The 23721-nt window shown below is 36.0% G+C and overlaps 1 protein-coding gene across 3 annotated transcripts in view; it reads left to right on the plus strand.

Annotated features, from left to right (window-relative positions):
- RNF180 (ring finger protein 180) overlaps positions 1-23185 on the plus strand; it is an 88631-nt gene extending 65446 nt beyond the window's left edge. For all 3 annotated transcript variants that reach the window (XM_045571554.1, XM_036410422.2, XM_045571555.1), the window contains exons 5-7: positions 3889-4114; positions 8150-8278; positions 22195-23185. In XM_045571554.1, coding sequence (XP_045427510.1) covers positions 3889-4114; positions 8150-8278; positions 22195-22394 — 555 coding nt within the window. In that variant the 3' untranslated portion in view covers positions 22395-23185. The remainder of the gene's footprint in view (positions 1-3888; positions 4115-8149; positions 8279-22194) is intronic.
- The last annotated feature ends 536 nt before the right edge of the window (positions 23186-23721 follow it).

Raw genomic sequence — 23721 nt, forward strand, 5'->3', positions numbered from 1 at the left:
TGTGACCTTGCTTCCACCTTCAACTCTATTCTAGAGATTGGAGTTTGTAGGCTTCCCTGCTATCAAAACCCAAAATCTGATGGAATTTTCTGTCCTGTCCATTATTCTCTGATTTAGGTGAATATATAGCAGAGTGCTCTCTCAGAGATCCTCCAGATTCCTGCCCAAATCCCAAAGAATCTTTAGTATATATTGAGCATAGGAGATGGGGAAAGGAGAAGCAGGAAAAAAACTCCTTAATTCTATCATTTATACTCAGGATCCTGGGCTTTTAAAAATCAAATGCCAAAAATTTAATAATTTCTTTGTTGTTTACATACTGCTGTGCCATTCATTCCTTGAGGCAGTCAAACATTATCTGTTTCTGCTTGATTGGAGAAGAAGGGTCATGGATCACAAGGTCTTGGAACAGAAAACACACTGGTTAATATATACAGTAGCGGCCAGTTAGCTCAGTTGGTTAGAGCGTGGTGCTAATAATATATACAATAAATGGAAGAGCTTTTTTTGTTGCAAAGATACAAAGAAAACGAAGAAGTAATAAGGCAGGAAAAGAGGCCCAAGAGGTTTAGTAAAGAAGAGAGAAGACTGAAAGAACTCTTTACTCTCTAAAGTAATGAGTGACAGGCTGTGGTTTTGAGCAGCTGCATTTAGTGGATCTGAAACTGATTGTCAGCAGTGAGGATTGGCACTGGCGGCTGAAAAATGGCTTTTTTTTTTTTTTTTAAATAAATATATATAAACTTGTGTTCACTCTCCAGGGTAGCTCATAGCCCAATGGGACTTCTCACCTGCCTGGAGGCCAGAAACAAGGATCTTTGACTTCATTTTTAAAAACTTCAAAAGAAGTAGAGAAGTGCATATCAGAATAAAAATGTGAACTCAAAAGATATGATTAAGACTTAGGGTAAAAAAGTCAAAATTACTCATAAAACCAGTGTCTCCTCCTCTACCAAAATGAAAATTAGCTCCTGCTAATTTTGGTTTCAAAATATCTTAAATTTTCAAGGCAACCACTCTGGTTTAGGTCCTTGGTATCTCATTCCTTAATTACTGCCTCTTTTTGCCACTTAGGACTTAAAAATATTCTAGAGGCCCTTAGCACTCGCCTGGCCTATGTGGATGGGGCGGAAACTGGCTCTCCTACATTTCCTGAGGGGTCCCAGATTGCAAGAGGGTGCAGGCCAGGCCAAGGGACCCACCAGTGCATGATCAGGGCCAGGGAGGGACTGTGGGAGGGCTCTAAGGCATGTCTGGCCCATTTGACCCAGTCCGAAACAGCCAGACCACAGCAGCAAGCTAACCTATTGGTTGGAGTGCCTGCCCCCTGGTGGTCAGTGCTCATTAAAGCGACTTGTCTGATGGAGGGACAATTAGAGTATTATATAGAGTTTTCTTTTTTATATATAGATATATATATATAATTTTTTCTTCTTTTTTATTTATTTATTTATTTAAATTTAAGTGATTTTTTACAGAGAGGAATGGAGAGAGATAGAGAGTTAGAAACATTGATGAGAGAGAATCATCAATCAGCTGCCTCTTGCACACCCCATACTGGGGACGTGCCCTTGACCGGAATCGAACCCGGGACCCTTCAGTTCCCAAGCCGACGCTCTATCCATTGAGCCAAACCGGTTTCGGCTCTTCTTCTTTTTAAAGAACTAGTTCTTAGGCCTTACTTGCTTGATATATTCACTGCAGTATTTCTAGTGCTTTGTGTATCCCTGCTATGTACTGAGCTGTGTCCTCCCAAAATTCACGTGTTGAAGCTCGAACCCCCAACAAGATCGGGTTTTTAGGAGATAATAAAGATTAAATGTGGTCATATGGGAGGGCGCAGGCGTCCTCAAACTTTTTAAAGTGGGGGCCAGATCACGGTCCCTCAGAGAGCTGGAGGGCCGGACTATATGAACTACTAATTCCTACTGTAACACCTCGGCTGGGCTCACTGCCCAAAAAACCTGGCGGGCCGGATCAGACTCCTCTGCGGGCCGCATGTGGCCCGCGGGCCGTAGTTTGAAGACCCCTGGCTTAGGGGGTGGTCACATAAGCTTGCTGGCCTTGTAAGAAAAGGAAGAAAGATCTGTCTGCGTGCACAGAGGAAAGCTGTGTGAACACACAGAGAGAAGGCGGCCATTTGCAAGCCGGGAAGGGAGCCTTCATCAGGACTCACCATATGTGGCACCCTGATCTTGGGTTCCCAGCTTGAAGAAAAAATAACTGTTTGCTGTTTAAGCTACCCAGTCTGTGGTATTTTTGTTATTGCAACCTGAGCAGACTAAGAAAGCCTGAAATAATGCTTATTAACTCAATAGATATTGATTGATTGAGGGGGAAATTAACAGTGCTGTGTTCAGGAACATAATGAAACTTCTCAGGCTAGCAAGAAGTCTCTACTGTAGGCTTGCGGATCATAGTCTCTGTCACCACTGCTTAGTTCTGCCGCGGTAGCAAAGAGCAGCCCTCCCCAGTACAGAGGCAAAGGAGCATGCTGTGTTCCAGTGAAATATTGTTTACAAAAGCAGGCAGCAGGCTGTCTTTAGCCCATAGTCTATCACTTGCCCAGTCCTGATCAATAGCAACCGACCCACCTTATCTCTCCAAGGAATATTTCTCCTTATTGGAAAAACCCTGTGCAGTCAGACTGACGGGTGCCTCATCCTCGTTCTCCATGGTTTCTCCATATTTCCCTCTTAACTCAGATTTCCTTTCCTCTTCCCCGTTTGTTCTAATTTCCAGTCTTCCCTCCAGGTCCAGGGGTCAAGAAAGAGCAAGTAAAGCATAGTCCATGCCCACAACCGTTATATAAATGCACTAGAGGAGGAAATATGTATAATAGAACAAGCATGCTTGATGTAGAAGTATTGTGAAGGTATCAGAAGAATAGTAGGGGCCTAAAGGAGAGGAACATTTTTATAGGGGGCAGAGTAATGGAAGCAGTGTGATCAGGCATCAGAGAGGAACCAGGAGACTGGGAGAAAGAGCAAGTCCACAAAGAGCAGGAAGGGGAGTAAGAAGAGAGAAAGAGGAGGGAGGGAGGGAGGGAAGGAAGGAAGGAAGGAGCTAAAACATGAAAAGATGAAATAAATTTATTTAGGTAAAATACATGTGTACCTAGGTTAAAAATAAGAGGAAAAGATAAATATCTGCTGATAGAGATATTCATGATATGTTGATAAGTACAAAAGTAGCAGTGTGTTTATGTGCACTTGTGCTTTTATATTTTGTGTGAAAGGTGTGAAAGGTCTTAACCACTGTTGGCTCAGGGATGGTTGCTTGTGAAAGGTAGGGAGTTAGCAGGCGAGTGGAGAAGGTTATTGTGATTTTAACTCTAAATAACAAACTTGTCTGACAGGAGCAGCAGCCTACACAGACTAAGACAATCATTATACTTACCAGGAAATTGAGGGTCAGAGTGGTTGAATAAAGTTAAGGTCACAATAACTTATTTAAGCCACTGGTCTGTTTGACTTTACAGCTGGAACTCTGAACCACTTCTCTACACTGCATCCATAAAACTTCATGCTGTGGTGGGGGTAGGACAGATGGAGAATCTGTAATCCTGGATCTGGTATACCTAACACTTAGTAATTAGTGCTGGTTACATAGAGATGCAGGTGTGCTTAATGTGCTTAGGTATATATTAGCATTTAGCATTATATAAAGATAGTGAAGATTTCTGAGTTTTTTCATGTGTTTTCAGTTTTTTCTTACTTTACAAGGTAGTATTTCTGTCAGTTTGAATATGTCACAGAAACAAATGTTATATGCTTTTCATAAATATTTTCATTCATTTTAACAAAATATAAAGTCATTCTCTCTTTTTTCAAGGAAATTAATCTCATGCTGAACTAAGAAAAATTGTTTTTTGCTTATGTTTTGCAGACTTTGACTAATGACATGAATACAGATGATGAAATTGAATATGTAGAAGAAAAGGAAAGCTACATCTGTGCAGTATGTCTGGATGTTTATTTCAACCCATACATGTGCTACCCTTGCCACCACATCTTCTGTGAGCCCTGCTTACGGACTCTTGCCAGAGACAATCCTGCAAGTACTCCCTGCCCACTGTGTCGGACAATTATTTCCAGAGTCTTTTTCCAGTCAGGTAACTTCCCTTTCGTTAACATGATTGCTTCTGTATTCTCTTTGTTCCAGATCTTAAGGTATTTTATAAACTATTATGAGAAAGTTATTAAAAATCATACACAATGTAACATAATTTGTTACTCTCCCTCCATTTTATGAAACAGTGCTTGCCCAGCTCATAGAACTCTGTTAGAATTATAGGATCATAGGTAAGAATAGTTTCTCATAGTTAATCCCTTACTCTATGCTGAGGTCTTTTCTAGAACATCCTAAGTAGCTATTTTTTAGTCTTTATGTAGACTTCTCCAGTGTCAAGGATATTCCATTGAAATTTGAAGCAGCCCTATTGATTGTTTATTCCTCATATCTGCCTTCCACTATTACTCATTCTTTGGCCCTTATTTTCTTTGGAGTATCAGAGGATATATCTGCAAATATCTGAGAAAAACTATTTTGCCTTCCCCCACACTCCAGATCATCTCAACCTTCTTATTGTTCTTAAGGTCTTTCTTCTTGAATGAGAAGGAAGTAAAATTGGATCAAGGATTTGTTTATTTGATTATCATTCAAAGAGAGAATAGAAAACAGTATTTAAAACATACTATAGATACAGAGACAAAGGAGTATTGAACAGATTGTCAAACTTCAGCTGGAAGGCAGGGGAGGGTGAGGTGAGGGAGGTAAGAGATCAACCAAAGGATTTGCGTGCATGCATATAAGCATAACCAATGGACCCAGACACCAGGGGGTGAGGGCATGTGCCAGGGTGTGGGAGAGGCCGGGGGAGGGGGGCGCTCAATAGAGGAAAAGGAGACATATGTACTACTATTTGTAATACTTTAAACAAAAAAATAAATAAATTTAAATAAAACATACTAATGAAAAACCTAATGAATGTGGATCATAGAGAACTGCCAAGAAAAGCATTAAGAATGACAGAGGTGAGCAGAGCTAATATTTACTGAGTGCCGTACTACAGTGTGCTAAATGTTCAGGGAAAGAATGTCTATCTCCACATTCTCGCCTCAACTATAGAGGATTTGATGGGGATCAAAGTTAACTACAGTAAATTGGAGAAAACATATGGTACATTTTTCTCCCTTAAGAAAATCCAAGGACCCACCTGCAAGGGAGAATCAGATTTCGAAGATAAGCCCAGCCAGATGCATGACAACTTGCAAACCTGGTTTTAGGCTCAGTAATCAAATCATGAAGAGAAAATAAAGCTACACCTCTTTGATCTGCCCAGTGCATGTAGACTGGAGCACAAAATCCCTGAACTGAGCTTGGGCAGACCTGGGGATGAAAGGAGACAAAAGGGCATGTCAAGCATAGTGACTGCCCAGTAGAGAAATGTGATTGGGACATTAAGCTGTCATCAGTCTCACTAGGAAGATTACATTCTCTTTTAATTCTTAATTGTTTCAAGTATTACACATGTCTTCTTTTTCCCCCATTGCCTGCTCCCCTCCTCCCTTGCCCCCGCTTTCCAAGCCTTCACCACCCATTGTCTGTGTCCTTGGATTATGCATATACGCGTGAGTTCATTGGCTGATCTCCTATCCCCTCCAGCCTTCCCTGCCTTCCCTCTGGGTTTGAGGGTCTGCTAGAAGCTTCTTTGTCTCTGAAACTATTTTTGTTCTCTGTCTCTGGATCTATTTTTGTTCATCAGTTTATGCTGTTGATTATATTCCACAAATTAGTGAGATCATTTGATAATTATCTTTCTCTGACTAGACTTTCTCCATGTACATCCATGCTATTGCAAACGGTGTTTTTTATAAAGCAGCATAGTATTCCATTGTGTAGATTAGGGGTGTCGAACTCAATCAGAGAAGGGGCCAAAATCTAAAATCCAGCCTAAATCGTGGGCCGAATGGTTTACTGAACAGTCATAAACTGTCATTGTGATGGAAACACAGCGGAGTGCAGTGATGACAGCGCGGTGCGGGCCACATTGCAAGGCCTGGCAGGACGGATTTGGCCCGCGGGCCTTGTGTTTGACACATGTGGTGTAGATGTACCACTGTTTTTTAATCCACTAATCTGCTGATGGGCACTTAGGCTGTTTCCAGGTCTTAGTTATGGTAAATTGTGCTGCTATGAACATAGCGGTGCGTATATCCTTTCTGATTGGTGTTTCTGTTTTCTTGGGATATATTCCTGATTATATTCCTAGATACTGGGTCAAAAGGGAGTTCCCTTTTTAATTTTTTTGAGGAAATTCCATACAGTTTTCCACAGTGGCTGTACCAGATTGCATTCCCACCAGCTGTGCACGAGGGTTCCTTTTTCTCCACATCCTCACCAGCACTTGTCATTTTTTGATTTGTTGATGGTAGCCATTCTGACAGGTGTGAAATGGTGCCTCATTGTTGTTTTGATTTGCATCTCTCAGATGATTAGTGACTTTGAACATGTTTTCATATGTCTTTTGGCTTTTTATATGTCCTCTTTCGAAAAGTGTTTAGAACCTTTGCCCATTTTTTGATTGGACTATTTATCTTCCTTTTGTTAAGATGTATGAATTCCCTATAAACTTGGAGATTAGACCCTTATTGCAGATAACGTTGGTAGATATGCTCACCCATGCAATGGGCTTTCTTGTTGTTTTGTTGATAATTTCTTTTGCTGTTCATAATGGGCAGATCACTCTTTCTTTTCTTGGGAAGAACAAGTAAAGGATGGAGACAGTAAAGAAAGCAGTTCCATGAGAGGGCAGGAGCTCACTGGAGGTTCCTCATTTCTGGCTTGTATTGATGTGGGGAAAGTGGTTCTTTTCTAACACCAGATCCCTTGTTGGGGTATTTTGGGGTGAAAGAAGTGAAGGTACCAGTGACATCCCTTTCTCAGTATTATCTCTGGCTATCTGTATAAGAAAACATTTACTAGAAGCCTGTTTTAGTAAGAAGCTTTTAGACCATTTACACAGCAATTTAGACAGATGTTGTCCCGCCTTTCATGATCTAATTTAACACTGATAATTATTTTAAAATTGCTTTCCCTAACATCTTAAAGCAATTATGATTCAAGTGTCTTTTGATTCATTTATCAAACAACAAGGCTATAATTACCTTTATTTTCAAAATCAGTTTTTTTCTAATATAAATCATATTGAGAATACATATTCCACTGGAATAAGTATTTGGTTGTGTACTGTAATATAGAAGCTGTCAGTAATAAAGGGACTTTCCTACTTAATTATTTATACCCTACCTCAAAAGAATTTGAGGTGCTTTAAAAGATATAATCAATGAAATAGCAGCACAAGGAAATGTAATAAATGGAACATAAAGACCAGGTGAGGGTGGATGGGCTGATAAATAAGGCATATGGCCCTACATTATAACTACAATTAGATATGAACTATTTGGTTTTAAATAATCTGGCTGCCTAAAGAAAATTAAAAGTATGTACACAATTAAATGATTCTTATGATTCATGAAAAGAAACACATTTCCTAAAGGTGAGCAAAGGTTTTTCTGGCACTTTAAAGGGAATTTTTCATGTGATTTCTCCTAAAGGATACATTATAATAGAAAAGCTAATATTGCATTTGCTCTGAGGGTTTTTGTAAAGACATCACCTCCTCAGTATTCTCAGGTTTTGCATCTGTAGATTCAACCAACCATGATCATTCCTGAGTCTCACATGATTTTACTCTAGCTATTCTATTGCTACATCCCTAACACATTATTATTTCCCCCTTCCTTCATGTGCCTTCTATTTCCATCTTTTAGTCTGCCTTCTTCTTGAGGGCAGGAGATATGTTTTATCCATCGCTGCATCCTCCATGTCTGCTGAGTATCTGATTATCTGGCGTAGAAGCTTCACAGTAGATGCATGTCCTATGTTGACATAATCAAAGTTGCCACAAATGTTAATTTGGGAGAATTATGTTTGGCATGACTTATAAAGAAAATTGATTCTAGTTTCGCCTTCACTGTCTTAAAGAGATGACTATATTACCAAAATACTACAACAATTATTTTTGTGTCCTTGCCATTTTACTCAAATTAAAGTTTAAAAATAGTTTGCTTTTGCTTTATTCCAGAACTGAACAATGCCACAAAAACATTCTTCACTAAAGAATATTTGAAAATAAAACAGAGCTTTCAGAAATCCAGCTCTGCAAAGTGGCCCCTACCGAGCTGCAGAAAGAAAGCATTCCATCTTTTTGGAGGTAAGGAAAGTAATTTTCTTCTAAAAGTCTGCTAACTTTGTACAAGCTTTCTTTTTAAAGCTGTTTTATTCCTGTCTTAACAATGTTACCAGAAACATATTTCTGAATTGATAAATTATAAGGATTTTGCTGAAAGCTACAGGCATACATATGAAGATAATGCAGACTATGCAATACGAGCAATAATTGGGAGAAGCTCATTAAATTTACTTTGCCTGTGGTCAGTAATGTTTAATGTGTAGGTAATGAAATACTTACAGTTGTCTCACAACATTAGGACAAGTAGGAAGTGGCAGAGCCTTGTCTCAGAGGCGTGCAGTGGACTAGGAAGACCAGTCTCTGTGTTTAGGTCTGTTTGATGTAGGGATATCATTGAAACTTCTTTTGTTTCTGTCTTCTGATCTGTTAGATGGGAATAATTATGTCTGCCCTGTCTAGTTAATGGAGTTGTTATAAGGATCAAATTAGCTAATGTGAAAGCACTTTCTAAATTATAATTAATTGCACTACATAGATAGAAGGAATTATCAAAATAAGGGCAAGGCAATCTATAATACCTTTTCCACCTTTGAGAATTTCTTACTGTTTACACAGTAACAAATGATCATACAATATGAATTTAAAATATAATTTCATCTTTTATAAAACCATGTTATGTCAGAGAATGATCCATTGTGCAGTTTTAGTACTTGTCCTTGATGATATTACAGCGTCTGGGTGGGAAGGGTTGGTTGTGGGATATGGAAAACTGTGATCTTCAGGGAATGGGAGGGACTTTTGTAAAGAAGATGGATAATAACACAGCAAGGACATCAACCAAAAAGAGAAAGAAGCAGAGCCTGAATGCTTGAGTTAATAAAATAAACTGATTTACAAATTCCCTAAGGTTTAAAGAAAGTAGTTTAAGGATCAAATATAACTTTATAAAGTGGTTTGAATGAAGAAAGAAGTTTAAGGACATTATATAAGCACATATATTTTAAAGTGGTTAGTATCTGTAGAAACTCATTATCCACAGAATTGGGATAAAAATATTTTAAATGTATCACATTTTGCCCCGAATATGAAATCAAATTTTAGAAAAATCAGTCTTATTTAAGGGATTTCATACTAAAGAGGAGAAAATTTATAATATGAATTATTTGTTTTAAAATATTCTTTTGTATCCTACCTTCCACCATACATCCAAATTTAAAAAAAGAATGAAGCACCTTTGTGATCACCCCATAATTTCCTCCATCTTTTTGTATTTGTGGGTGCTGACACTATAAAGTACTTTTTTGTGGTTTCATCTTATTTGTCCTCCACACAGGCATTCCACAGAACTCAAGTTTTTATGGAGGAGGTTCAAAGTAGCTTTATTACGCAACCTAACAAGCAATAGGTTACTGTTAGGAGCTCAGGGGGAGCCCAGCTGCCAGGCTGTCAAACTGAGAGAGTTAAGCCTTTAACCCCTTGGTGCCATGCAATAAGCCGGAGTCTGAAACCAAAGGAAATGCCAAGTCTCCCCTCCCAACAACCCCCTCCCCCTGTTCCATTTCCCTGCTGGAACCACACGCTGGTCCAAGCCCAGGAGGACCAGCACAGAGGTGGGGATCACCTCACTGCTGAGGGAGTTCTGATCCAAAGGCACTGGCAGTTTTATGGACCCTGAGGTTTGTAAGGGCTTTTGTTGTCTCTAAAGGATATTTTTAGTGGGAATGAGGGGGTGGCAAATGAGAAGGGCTAGGAGTGGGAAAGTACTGGGTACTAAGAATTAGAAAAAATGTCTTCAAGGTTTCCCCCTTCTCCCCTGCAGAGAGAGCTCAGCAGAGGTGCCTGGAGAAGCCCTCTGCCCATGACCTCACATAAAGGACCTGGGTAGGAATGCAGGCACTGGGACTAGGATGTCAGTATGTGAATGAGCATCAGTGGCCAGGGGGACTTGACTGCAACTCTTTCAGAGATGATATGCCCTGGCCTGCCATCCACCAAGACTGGGGCGGGACGGCACCTCTCCCCTGTGAGGCCTGCCAGGTAAAGCCTCGGTAATTGCCACACACAGGATTTTAGTCACACCTGGACTCCTCCCTTATCAGGGTTACTGTGCCCCTTCTGTATTTCTTTGTTTGCTTTCTGTTCCCTGAATTTTGTGTCTATCATTTCTTTCTATAAGTATACATGTGTATACTTAACTTCATTTAATTTTGGTTGTTTCTGAACATTTACCATTTTAATGAATATGTTCTTCTATATATGCTTTGTCACTCAGCATCATGTTTCTTGGATTCATCCATTTCAGGAAGTGTAACCCCGTTCATTTATGTTTACTGCTATACTGTTGTTCATGGTGTGGGTATGGCACCATTTATCCATTCTTCCTGAGGATGAGCAGCTGAGCTGACCAGGTTTTTGTTATAAACAATGCTGCTATTACCATTGTTTCATGTCTCCTGGAGCATAAGACTTCCTCTAGAATAGGGGTGTCGAACTCAATCAGAGAAGGGGCCAAAATCTAAAATCCAGCCTAAATCACGGGCCGAATGGTTTACTGAACAGTCATAAACTGTCATTGTGATGGAAACGCAGCGGAATGCAGTGATGACAGCGCGGTGCGGGCCACATTGCAAGGCCTGGCGGGACGGATTTGGCCCGCGGGCCTTGTGTTTGACACATGTGCTATAGAATGTATTCCAGGGGAAAACTATTGGGTCATAAGAAAAGCACATCTTTAATTTACTTACACCAAACCGTTTGCCTAAATGACTCTACTGATTTATCACCAGTTTTGTGTACCACATTTGATAATTTTTCAATCCTTCAGCTTTTGATGGTCTGAAAGGATAAAATGAGATCTCATCAGCATTTTTAATTTCTCTAATTACTAAGAGGAATTGAACATACTTTTATATGTATATTGGGCAATTGAGTTTCTTCAGCTGTGATACTCATTTATGAATTCTGTACATTTTTCTATTGTTTGTGTTGTGTTGATTTTTGAGAATTTTTAAAATATTTTTGGTGACTCCTTTTTCTGCTAATTATATGAATGGCAGCTGTGGTCTTTTTACGTTATATCTTCCAATGACTTATAGTTCTTCATCATCTTTCTGGTGTGTATGAGCTCCTTAAGAAATTCTTTCTCCATTTCGTGTGTGTTTTTTAAATAGATTTAAAGGTCTTTGGAACTGATTTGTGGTAGTGATGTTTTTATAGGATTAGGGGAAGGGAAGTTGCTTATGTGGTAAGTAGGATCCAACTGTTTGGGGGATTTTTCTGTTTAAATTTTTTTCTAACAACCATTTATTGAAAATAATTTATTTCCCTACTAATCCACATTGCTAATATGTCATCTTTTAAATTTCCATTGTGTGGGTCTATTTCTGAGATATCATTTTGTCTTAATTGCTAAACTTTTATGTCTTGACATCACCTTTTAAAAACTTGTTTGTTTTTTTTATAAGAGAGCCCTGGCTTTTCTTTTTTTCTCTTTGAGTTTTAAAACTAGCTTGTCAGGTTCTATGAAAAACTATGTTGGATTGAGTGAGGGAGGACCTAGTCAATGTATTTGTCAATTGAGGGAAATTTGATACCTTTAGTAATAGCTTTCCCTATCTACTCACTGTTTTTTTTCTCCTTTTATTGAGATCCTCTAAATCTTTGTCTTATAGTAAAATCTTTTCATTTTATTTACAAATGTCATACACATTTTTAGGTTAGAGATATTCCTATGTATTTGCTGTGGTGTTGTTTCCTTTTTCTGAACACTGAGTACAGAGGAGAGTTGTTCCAGTCCTACTTCATTTATGGCATACCATCACCACTAGACTGACCCCAATCCTACTTTCCAGGAGGTTGAGTTTATTTAAGGTCTTTTTGTTTGTATTCCTATATAATGTGTACTATTGTTTTCTGTGCATATATTTTTAATTTATGGAAATGAGAGGGATGAGCCTGCCTTTGTATCCTTTTTTTAAAAGAATAGAGCCACGCTGGTATTTTACATGTATAGTTATATTGTATTTGTAGACTAAAATTGCCATGCTGTGAAAGTTTGTGTTTTTAATTTTCTTCCCTTTTTGTTATATTTTGAATTTTTTTTTCTTTTAGGTTTTGTATGAAAGAGTTTAAAAGGTTTGATTCCCACTCTGTTTCTTTCCTTTTTTCACTTAGCATTAGACTTTTAGATCCATCCAGGTGGCTGTGTACCTCTAATCTGTGGGTTCTAATTAATGCTCTACTGAGGTTTGTATCTACCTTATTTTTCTCTCTATTCACTGACTGGAACCCAAAATACCTCTAACTCCCTGCCACTAAAATAACACTAATGATATCGTAGTGTGGACAGTGTGAATATTTATTTGGTGTATAAACTTAGGAGCAGAATGTCTGGGTCATAGAATATGAATATAATTAACTTCACTACATAGTGCCAAGAGTTCTCCCAAATAACCAGTATAAGTAACAGTATGTGGAGGTTGGGAAAAATTAGAACTATGGGAAATGACAAATTTGGCAGAGAATGGGAATTAAAAACCTCATTACTATTTTATTTTGCATTTTTTCTGACCTCTAATAATTTGAGATCTCTTCAAATGCATGTCAGCTTGTTAGATGCCTCTTTTGTAACTGCTTTGTTCCTCTTCTTTACCCATTCATCTATGGATGTTCACCTATGTTTCTTCCATATCTTGACTATTGTAAATAATGCTACAATGAACATTGGAGTGCATATATCTTTTCAAATTAGTGTTCTCATTTTCTTTTAATTCCCGGAATTGGAATTGTTGGGTCGTATCGTATATCTTTAGTTTTTTGAGGAATCTCCATATTGTTTTCCATAGTGGCCGCACCAGTTTTCAGTCAGACCAACAGTGCACAAGGGATTCTATTTCTCCACATCCTCACCAACACATTTTATTTCTTCATATTGTGATGGTAACAGCTCTGATGGTGTTAGGTGGTATGTAATTGTGGTTTTGATTTGCATTTTGATTTCCATGATGATTAGTGATGTTATCTATTTATAGGGTTTAGGGGGCTTTCAAAGAAAACAATCATATCTGTAAAGACAATTTTATATATTTCAATCTAATATGCATACTTTTTCCTCTTTTTTCTTGCTATACTTTCTAAGCTAGGACTTCTGTTTGATTTTCCATAAAAACAGTGATGGCAGCATCTCTGATTTGAAAAGGAATGCTTTTATTTATCAGTTAGTAGAAGTTGCTGTGTGTTTTGAGGTTTTAAGAAAGCTCCATTCATTCCCAGTTTGCTAATAGTTTTTGTTGAATGAATTTTTAATTTTGTGAAATAGTTTCATCATTTTATGGTTATTAATCAGTTTTTTAATGTTACAGTGCTGTTGTATTTCTGGGATAAACTCAATGTAATCATTTTTGTGACTTTTACTTCTATATTTATTAGTAAGATTGTCTCTGTTTTCTTTTTTCATATTCTGTTTTGTCAACATCTTGAGTCAGTTTATATAATTTATCTTTTTGTTAGGAATTTGTTCATAGTTTTTGTTCTAAAATTTGTTTAAAATTTTATAATGTATATTTTAATCTCACCTCTATTTATAATTATATTCTCTTTGTAGTCTTACTTACTCGTGCCCTGTTTTTTTCCTGATCTTGCTAGATACTTGTCAATATTTTTAAAAAACCAATTTTTTAAATGACTGAATTGTATTTTTTCTCCTATTTCATAACTTCTGCTCTTCTCTTTGGATTTATTCTGTCCTTTTTATACCCTATTAAGGTGGCATTCTAGATTAATTTTTATCTTTTTACTTTTTAAAAATTATTTAAAACCATACATTTTCCTCAGTAATTTTATACATCATATGTAATATTTTGTTATTCTTCATTTCTAATTATTTTTCATAAGAAATTAACTACATTTAATTAGATATTGATTGTCTTTAAAAAATGATATAAATTGAGATATTTGAAAACTGGGATGGTGATTTTCATAGTCATACCACACTATTCCACTTGCCATACCATCCATGCCATGTTAATTGTGTCCCTAAGAAAACTTCTGCTCAGCTTAGTATTCTGAGATTGGTAGAAGGAAGTAGTACATAGGGGGATCTTAGAGGAAAGGATAGACATTCCCATAGATGCCTTTGGCTCTACAAAATTAGTGTCCCTTTCACAAAAACAAAACATTTTGACATAGTTTTAGACTTCTAGCCAAAGAAGTTTGTATAAACTCTCCCTGAATTCATTCAGCTATTGAGCTCACTCACTTACCTCGCATGGACTCATTCCTTCTCACCCTACCAAGTAGTGTCTCATAGATATTGATGAGGAAACAGATGTGCTTTAAATTTTTTTCTTAAAATACATACTTATGTATTTCTACATAAAAATAGTAATGTGAAAGGAATGGAAACATTCTACAGTAGGTAAATGGGAGCTAGCCTTTACATCTCTTCTCAGGTACCAGTTGCACTGATGGCTCTATAAATCCTAGTTCTTTTCCCTGGAGTGTCTACCATTTCCAGGAATTGCATCTCGGTTACCAGTATCAAGTTGATATAATTGCAGCCATGTTAGTTGGTTCCCTAAAGAAAAATGACATAAGTATATAAGTATACCTATAATATTAAAATAGTACATATAAAGCAAACAAGCTAACAGATTTTACTAAGATCTTTATGAAAAAAAAATAAAAATAAAAAAATAAAAAATATATATATATATATATATATATATATATATATGAAAAAAAACTTCCATGCTGTTGAATTCTTTTCTAAATATACTCAAGTCAGCCAAAACCAGTTTGTCTCAGTGGATAGAGCATCAGCCTGCAGACTGAAAGGTCCCAGGTTTGATTCCGATCAAGGGCATGTGCCTTGGTTGCAGGCACATCCCCAGTGGGGGGTGTGCAGGAGGCAGCTGATCAATGATTCTCTCTCATTGATGTTTCTAATTCTCTGTCCCTCTCTCTTCCTCTCTGCAAAAAAAAAAAAAAAAAAAAAAAAAAAAATATATATATATATATATATATATATATATATATATATATTTTTTTTTTTTTTTTTTAAATATACTCAAGTCAAAGAAATTGGGGAAGGGGGTTCCATGATTTAATATTTCATGCACTAAAGCATGCATGCTAAAATGCTGGCGTCTGATATATATTTAAGACAAATCCATCCATTTCTTGTAAAAGCCTAGGGAATTGTTTTTATTTGATTGTTGATTTGCCTGAAGGTGTTAGATTGATTCTGCAAGTTTAAACATGCGTAGTATAAATGAAACAATATCCATATGGAAAAGAATAGAAAACAAAATAGTACATGCTCAACCAGCAGGAATTTGAATATAACCCAGAAATCTGTCTTCCCAGAAAATTTGAGGTAAGTCAGAGAGATTTTTAAGTGTGCCCTAGACTTGGTGTGCTGCATTTTAGCAGAGAGTGCATTAAACCTCCTCTGAAATGAACAATTTTGTTCACTTTTTTTTTTCCATGAGGGAAGAGAAGAGCTAAGGTTTTGTTTTGGTTTTGGAAACAAAACTGTTCTGGGTATTAATTTCTGTTGTTTCACACTTAAGACCTTGAATGAATCCCAAAGGCCCTGGTCATATCCCAGGCCTCTTAAATCAGAACCTCAGGAGATGGGCTCCGAATAGCAGCAGGATGTAAAGCTGCACAAGAGATTCCACTGTGCAGGCAAAGTGCCAAAACACATTGAGAAGTGGCTGGGACTTGTGACTGAATCACAGAATTGCAGACTCTGGATGTAAAGGTACAGGTCTTCAGGCAATAACCTCTCTGAATTATTACGAAGAATGAATTAGATAAATACAGCGTTATAAAGGAGATGAGTGGTGTTTGTGTTACACTGAAATGATGTTAACTCTGGCAGTACAGTGATGGTTTAATAGTGCATAGCAATTATCCATTTGGTTTGGATAGCAAATACAAGTTTAATTGAAACTACAGTGTAAATATAAGAAATCTGCACAAATTAAGTTTAGCCAATATGCTGAAAAACACCACCTCTCCACGAAAAATGTCATGGGATTTGGGAGACCACAAAGTGTTTAGCACTTTAATATTAAATCTAAAGCACTAACTCCATCATCTGTTAAAAAAAAAAGTCATACTTGAAAATCTATTAAATGAGGGTTAGCAAAGAAGTACTGAGAGAGGAAGAGAAGTTCCAGGAAGACGCAATCCCAGCTTCTCTCCTTTGGGGACATGCCGAGGACACTCACGATCTGAGAATATACTTGAAAGTTCCAGGCCTTTTTTGCCAACTGGTGGAGCTACTGCTGTGATTTATACTGTATACCAAAGCTTACCCACATCTGTCATTTTTACAGTGTACACGAAGTAGACTTATTTATTACTAGAGGCCCAGTGCACAAAATTCGGGTGCAGGAGGTCCCTCAGCCTAGCCTGCACCCTCTCCAATCCGGGACCCTTTGGGGGATGTCCGACTGCTGGTTCAGGCCTAAACCTGCAGTCAGATATCCCTCTCAATTCTGGACTGCTGGCTCCTAATTGCTCACCTGCCAGTTCACCCCTAACTGCCCCCTGCTGCTGGCCAGGTCACCCCCAACTGTCTCCTCCGCACCCCAGTCTAGTCGCCCCTCACTGTACCCCCTGCCAGCCTGATGGCCCCATGCAGTCTGCTTGTTCAGTTGTTTGGTCGTCCCTCACTAACCCCCCTGCTGGCCTGGTCATAGGCAGCCATCTTGTGAGGGTCAATTTGCATATTACCTCTTTATTATATAAGATTGCTTCAAACAGGTGAATATTAAATGAGATATATGACCACAAATTCCAACACTTATTAAGAGTATTGGCTCACTAAATTAATAGGATAATATGGAAATATTTATCTGCACCAACAGTTATCAGGCTTGTGTTATAATTAACCAAAACAGTTTAGGATATTTTAAACAGAAACTTCACAACTGTGCTGGCAATGAAGTAGCTTTTATTAGCAAAGTCGTATTCTACGTACAGTACATGTTTTAACTTCTCTGAAATTGTATTGTAGTAAATTCAAGGTTTTGTTGAGAAATTTTAGAAATTTGTTCACTACTGCTTTGTGAACAATTCTATATTGCTTATCACTTAAAATCTATACTGTATTTCTAAAATATTTTATAGGTAGATTAACATAAGGTTATATATAAATTAAAGATGTATGGTATAATCTGAAAATATATCTAAAAACATTTAGTTTATATCCCATTAATTTTTCTTTATTACTGCATTTAAATATCCTTTTCCTAAAATAGCAAAGAGAGAAAACAGTAACATATGGCATAGGGCTGGTTTTTCTGTTTATTACTTTTTTACTGCTCTGAGAAAATGGAAGGCCATAAGGATAATTTCTCAAAACATTCCAAAGAGAATTTTAAAAATGTCTCTTTAAAATGACTAGAAATTTTTAGTTCACTCTGATATATATGTACAAATATTTGCTTTCAAGTCATTTTATTCTACATTATTTATATGATATGTCCTAAGATTTCACACACAACAAAAAATAAGGTTACTGCTTTAGTTTAAAAGAGATTATACAAATGCACACCAGAAACTTATGTTTATGTTGACCAATGTCTCCCCAATTTAATAAATAAATATAAAGAGATTAAACAAACAACTCATGGCCAAATCTGAGGCTTTTCAAGCTGATTTGTCCTGATACCAAGGCCAAATATGGACACTACAAGAAAATTAAACTACTGGCCAATATCTCTGATAAATATAGATCCAAAAATTCTCAACAAAAGTAGCATACCAAATTCAGTGGCTCATTAAAAGGCTCATTCACCCTAATCAAGTCAAATTTTTCTGGGATACATGGATGGCTCAATATGTGAAAATCATTCAATGTGATAAATCACAATAATAGAATGAGAATATGATCATCTCAATGACTCAGGAAAAACACTTTTCAATATTCAACATTTGTTCATTATAAAAACAAAGCAGGTATAGGAGAAACATGCTTCAACATAATGAAGGCCATACATGACAAGTCAACATCTAATAATATAGGGTGGGGCAAAAGTAGGTTCACAGGGATTTGTAGGGAAAATAATACAAGAATAAACACTGTATTTGCATACTCACAACTATAATTCTACTTTTGCCCCACACTGTATCCTCAGTAGTGAACTCTTCCTCTAAGATCAGGAATAGGACAAAGGTGCCCACTTGCCACTTTTACTCAACGCATATTGTAAGTTCTAACTAGAGCGAGGTCTGAGAAAAAAAAAGGCATCAGAATGGGAAAGGAAGAAGTAAAATTGTCTCTATTTACAGAAGGTTTTTTTAAATGTAGAAAATCCTAAAGCATCAACCTAAAATAATTTTTTAACTAATCAATGTAGCAATATTGGAAGATACAAAATGAACATGCAAAAATCAGTAGTGTTTCTATACATTAACAACAAATTTTCTGAAAATACAGAGTAACAAAGGCTGGTGAGGATGTGGAAAAAAGAAAACCTGTGTATACTTTTGATGGGAATGTAAACTGTACAGCCACTAGGGGGAACCATAAGGAGGTTCCTAAAGCAATCCTACTTCTGGGCATATGTAGCTAAAAGAAACAAAAATGATTATCTTGAAGAGAGATCTGTGTTTCCATATTCATGACAGCATTATTTACAATAGCCAAGGTATGAAACAACCAAAGTGTCCATTGATGGATAAATGGAACCCTCAACATTTCTGGTTGGGATGTAAAATGATACATCCCACTATGAAAACAGTTTGTAGTTTCCTCAAAAAGCTAAGCATAAAATTCACCATATGATTCAACAGATGTATTCTTGACGATATGCCCAAAAGAATTGAAAACTGGAACTCAAGCAAATACTTGTAGCCACTGTTCTTTGCAGTATTACTCACCATAGCCAAAAGATAGAAACAAGCCAAATATCTATAACAAATTAATAAATAAACATATGTGGTACATACATAAAATGGAATATACTCAACCATAAAGAGGAATGAAGTTCTGATATGTGCAGCAATACCAGTGACTCTTGAAAATATTAAGTGAAATAAGCCAGACGCAAAAGGATCAATATTGTGTGATCCCACTTATATGAGATATCTAGAATAGTCAAGTTCATAGAAACGGAGAACACATTAGAGGTTACCAGAGACTAGAGAGAGTAGAGAATTGGGCCGTTATCCTTTAATGGCTAGAGAGTTTCTCTTCGCGGTAATGAAAAACAACAACACTGAAATAGTATTGATTGTAGCACAACTTTGTAAATGTAATTAATACCACTGAATTGTATACTGAAAATGGTTAAAATGATAAATCTGTTATATATATTTTACTACAATAAAAATGTTTTTAATAATGACTTTTCTGACTGGTTACAGAAACAAAATATTTAAAATTTTTATAATTTAGCCTAATTTTATAAACTATATTAAAAATTAGGTGTTATAGAATTATAATCTGCAACATATTTAACTTATTTAATATAAAGTTTAATTCTGCAGAATTTATATATATTTCTCTCTGCAATCCTAAAGTGATAGGTGATAAAGACGAAATTTAAAATCCATTTTTGCATTGTTTTTGAGGATATTAACAAAGTAACTCTATACTTACCTGGGATTACAGAAATATCACTCCACCTCTGCTAAGGCCTACTTATATCAATCAACTTTTGGCACATCAAAATTCTTACGTAATATGAATACAGAGCAGAATAACCCTGTATTTCAGCCTTTGTCCCATTACATGAAGGATAGGACATATCTCCTTTTCAATACTAATTTCAGGGCTCTGAGTTATAAATAGTGTCTCAAGTAGTTTTATAATAATATTCAGTTCCTATTGAAAATACTTTTGAAAGGCTTTATTTGGGACAGTCTCAGATTATAAGCTAATTATTTATTCCCTTAAGTACATCCTTTTATATACAGGTACCCTTTCAACAAACACATATTAAATACCCACTATAAACTCTATGCAAATTGCTAAAATTTCAAAAATGAATATCTCAAGAAAACTGTTGACAATCTTTCTGTCTTTGAAAACATAATCAAAATAATGTAGGTTACTTTATGGGTTTTGATAGCAAATATTAATTTGGACCATATTCTCTGGGAAAAATAAGTCATGGCCTTGTTTTTTCTCAGATATGAGAGAAATTGTGAGATAAATTATGTTTACAAAGTAAAATTTATGGAGAAGCAGGAGTACATGTTTGAGATTCTGGAAGGCTGGTTCTTCTCTAATTCTTCCAATTGCATGGATGCTGGACGGTTTATTACTCACAGCAGTAGCCAGAGCAGCAGCATTTGTGATGTGCTCTTCTCTTACAGAGTCTTACCAATAGGGCCAGATGCTATCTGCACATGTGGTGCAGTGCATTACCATGGAGAGCTCTAAGCTTACAAAACTCAAACATTTCCTAACAGGCATTTATTGTGCTGTTCTTAGGCTACAAACCAAGCCTTCACAGAAGGATATAATATCTCCCAAGACTATTTGTTATAGAAATAATTCTCAAAAACAATACAGAACAAAGGCAGTCAGTACTCTGCTTGCAAGATATAAAGATATCCATGGAGAATTGTCACCTCACTGCCAACATGTTTTATGAAGCCAATAAAATCATGATATACAAACCAGGAAAAAATAACATAAAACAGAAATTATAGACCAATCTTCCTTACACAAATAGGCATAAAGATGTCATAAAAATATACAAAACTGAATTCACTGGTGCGTAAAAACCAATATCATGAACACATGAAGTTTATCCTAAGTATGTAGGAATAAATAATTAGCATATTATCTGAGACTCTTAACCAATATCATGAACACATGAAGTTTATCCTAAGTATGTAGGAATAAATAATTAGCATATTATCTGAGACTCTTATCAAGCCTCTCAAATGATAAAATGTTGGAAAATCTATCACTTTATTTATAACTTAAATAGACCTTTTAAAATACATTCAACATCTTTTAAAAAAATCCTATTTGAATTCATCACATTAACAGATTAAAGGGGGGAAAGCAATATGAACAGCTCATTACCCTGTTTCCCCGAAAATAAGACCGTGTCTTATATTAATTTTTTCTCCCAAAGTTGCACTAGGTCTTATTTTCAGGGGATGTCTTATCTTTCCATGCGCTAGGTCTTATTTTTGGAGGATGTCTTATTTTCGGGGAAACATGGTAGATACAGAGACACTGTTTTGACTGGACCAGATAATGAGTATGGATAATATTGGCACGAGAATCCAAATTTTCTGATTGCTTGAAGAGAGTGATTTTCATTGCACTATTGTGTAGCCAGAAAAGTATGAAGTATGTGTCTTTATTGTGTAATTCACTTTAAAGTAGCATAGCTAAAATGTACTAATAACAGTGAATACTCTTTAAATCATGATAATACCAAACTAATTATTATCAGTTTATTACCAATAGTAGGATGTACTTAAGTCTGTGTAAAAGTGAATTCCTAGTAAAGAAGCTTCTCACTCCAATAGAAATCTATTGTTGAAATGATATATTAAAATATCTATGTATTGCCCCAGGCAGGGGGTTCAGTTGGTTAAAGCATCAACCCATACACCAAAAAGGTTTGAGGCTTGATTCCTGGTCATGGCAATCATTTAAGTAGATGTATAATTAGAAATTTATAAAAAATTAAAGCTCATTTTATTTTAGCTTTCCTAATTATATTTAATTAGCTAATTTAGCTTTGCTAATTTTACTGTTCCTACCCTTAAAACCCTTAACTAAAAGAGACTTCTCATAGTTATCACTGAAAAAACTGTCAGGAATAGGCAAACCACTCAGTGAAATTTCAGTATGCTCAGTTCATGGTACCTGTGTTCATAATGCAGCATCCTCTCCGATCACATACCTGAATTTAAAGAACTTTAAAATAACATGTTCATGCAACTTCCAGGTTTCCACAGACGTGCAGCTCCAGTTACAAGGAGGCAGTTCCCACATGGGGCACACAGAATGGATTACCTGCACTTTGAGGATGATAGTCGTGGTTGGTGGTTTGACATGGATATGGTGATCATCTATATTTATTCAGTGAACTGGATCATTGGATTCATCGTTTTCTGCTTTCTTTGCTATTTTTTCTTTCCGTTTTAGGAATTTTCACATCTTACCACAATTGAACAATCACAGATAATGTAGATAACAATTAAACATTTTTAAGTGTGCTTTGAAATTTTATAATGTTGTATTATATAAAATGTGGGTGTTTATAGAAAGTCTGAAAATAAGTAACTTATTAATGTTTTTCATGTAACAGATTAAACTTTATCTGTCTAGCTCTTAGCAACAACGCACTATGAATGTCATAGTTATTCATTTCAGATTTGTGGGCTCTAATTTTATAGTGTCTTTTTTATACTTATCTTCATTGTAAAGTCTGAGGTTTTCCTCCACTTATAAGTAGTAAAAATACAAAATGAAATAATTTGGATAGATATCAGAAAAAAATATTTAGTCATTCACCACTTAATCTCAGGCATATTATATGCATTAAAAATAAACCATATTCTCTGGAACTAATCTAACAGGGTATATTCCGTTTTGGTTTCCAGTCATCCCTAATAATGTCCCTTTCTATTACTGAGAAAGCAGACTATCCTTTTTTTTACAGACAGAAAAGTAGCTTTAGTGCAATGTTCTAAATTATTATAAGAAGAGAATAGTAAATATTAAAAGAGACTCTCACCAATAGAAACTTGGAGAGGTATATTAACACTTTTTGAATTACAAGATTACTCACCCAAAGAAATTTAAAAAAAAATTTTTTTAACTGATTTTCAATAGTCTAAGACAGCAATGCATGTCCAAAATGTAATCAACTTAATGATTCATTTAACTATAAGACTGTCAAATGTATGGTAAATGTGCAATAAAGAGTGTTTTTTTACATTTTATTATTGTTATGTGATTTAATGTCTGGAATAAAGACTTGTGGAAATAGGCTTATAGATTTATAGAAATATTTCTCTGAAATTTATTTTTATTTCCTATTACAATAGCCCTTGGAATTAGTTTTTCTCTTATTAAAAACAAATAGGAGATCTTTACTATCCCAGTGTGGGAAGGAATTAGTACAAGTATCCCAATTTTAAGAGTGTAAAACCTGGAACACAGAGAAGTAAACTTACTTATTGCAGTCACTCGGGTAGTCTTTGTGTAATCTTGGACAAAAGATTTTATTTGGAAATATTCACCCAACATTCCTACACTCTCATGTCAGATATCTGTTAATGCAATATATGACATTAATAGACATATTCAGTAAGTGAATCTCTCAGGGCACTAAAACAAACTGGGATGGGTCAGGCTTCAATAGTTCAGTCTATGAAAATTTTGGTGTGATTACTTAAAACAATAGTGAACATAAGACATCATAAAATTCACAAAGTAGAAAACTACAATTTAAAAACAGTTCAATTTT

Source organism: Pipistrellus kuhlii, unplaced genomic scaffold, assembly GCF_014108245.1.
Source record: "Pipistrellus kuhlii isolate mPipKuh1 unplaced genomic scaffold, mPipKuh1.p scaffold_m20_p_4, whole genome shotgun sequence".
NCBI classification, from domain to species: domain Eukaryota; kingdom Metazoa; phylum Chordata; class Mammalia; order Chiroptera; family Vespertilionidae; genus Pipistrellus; species Pipistrellus kuhlii.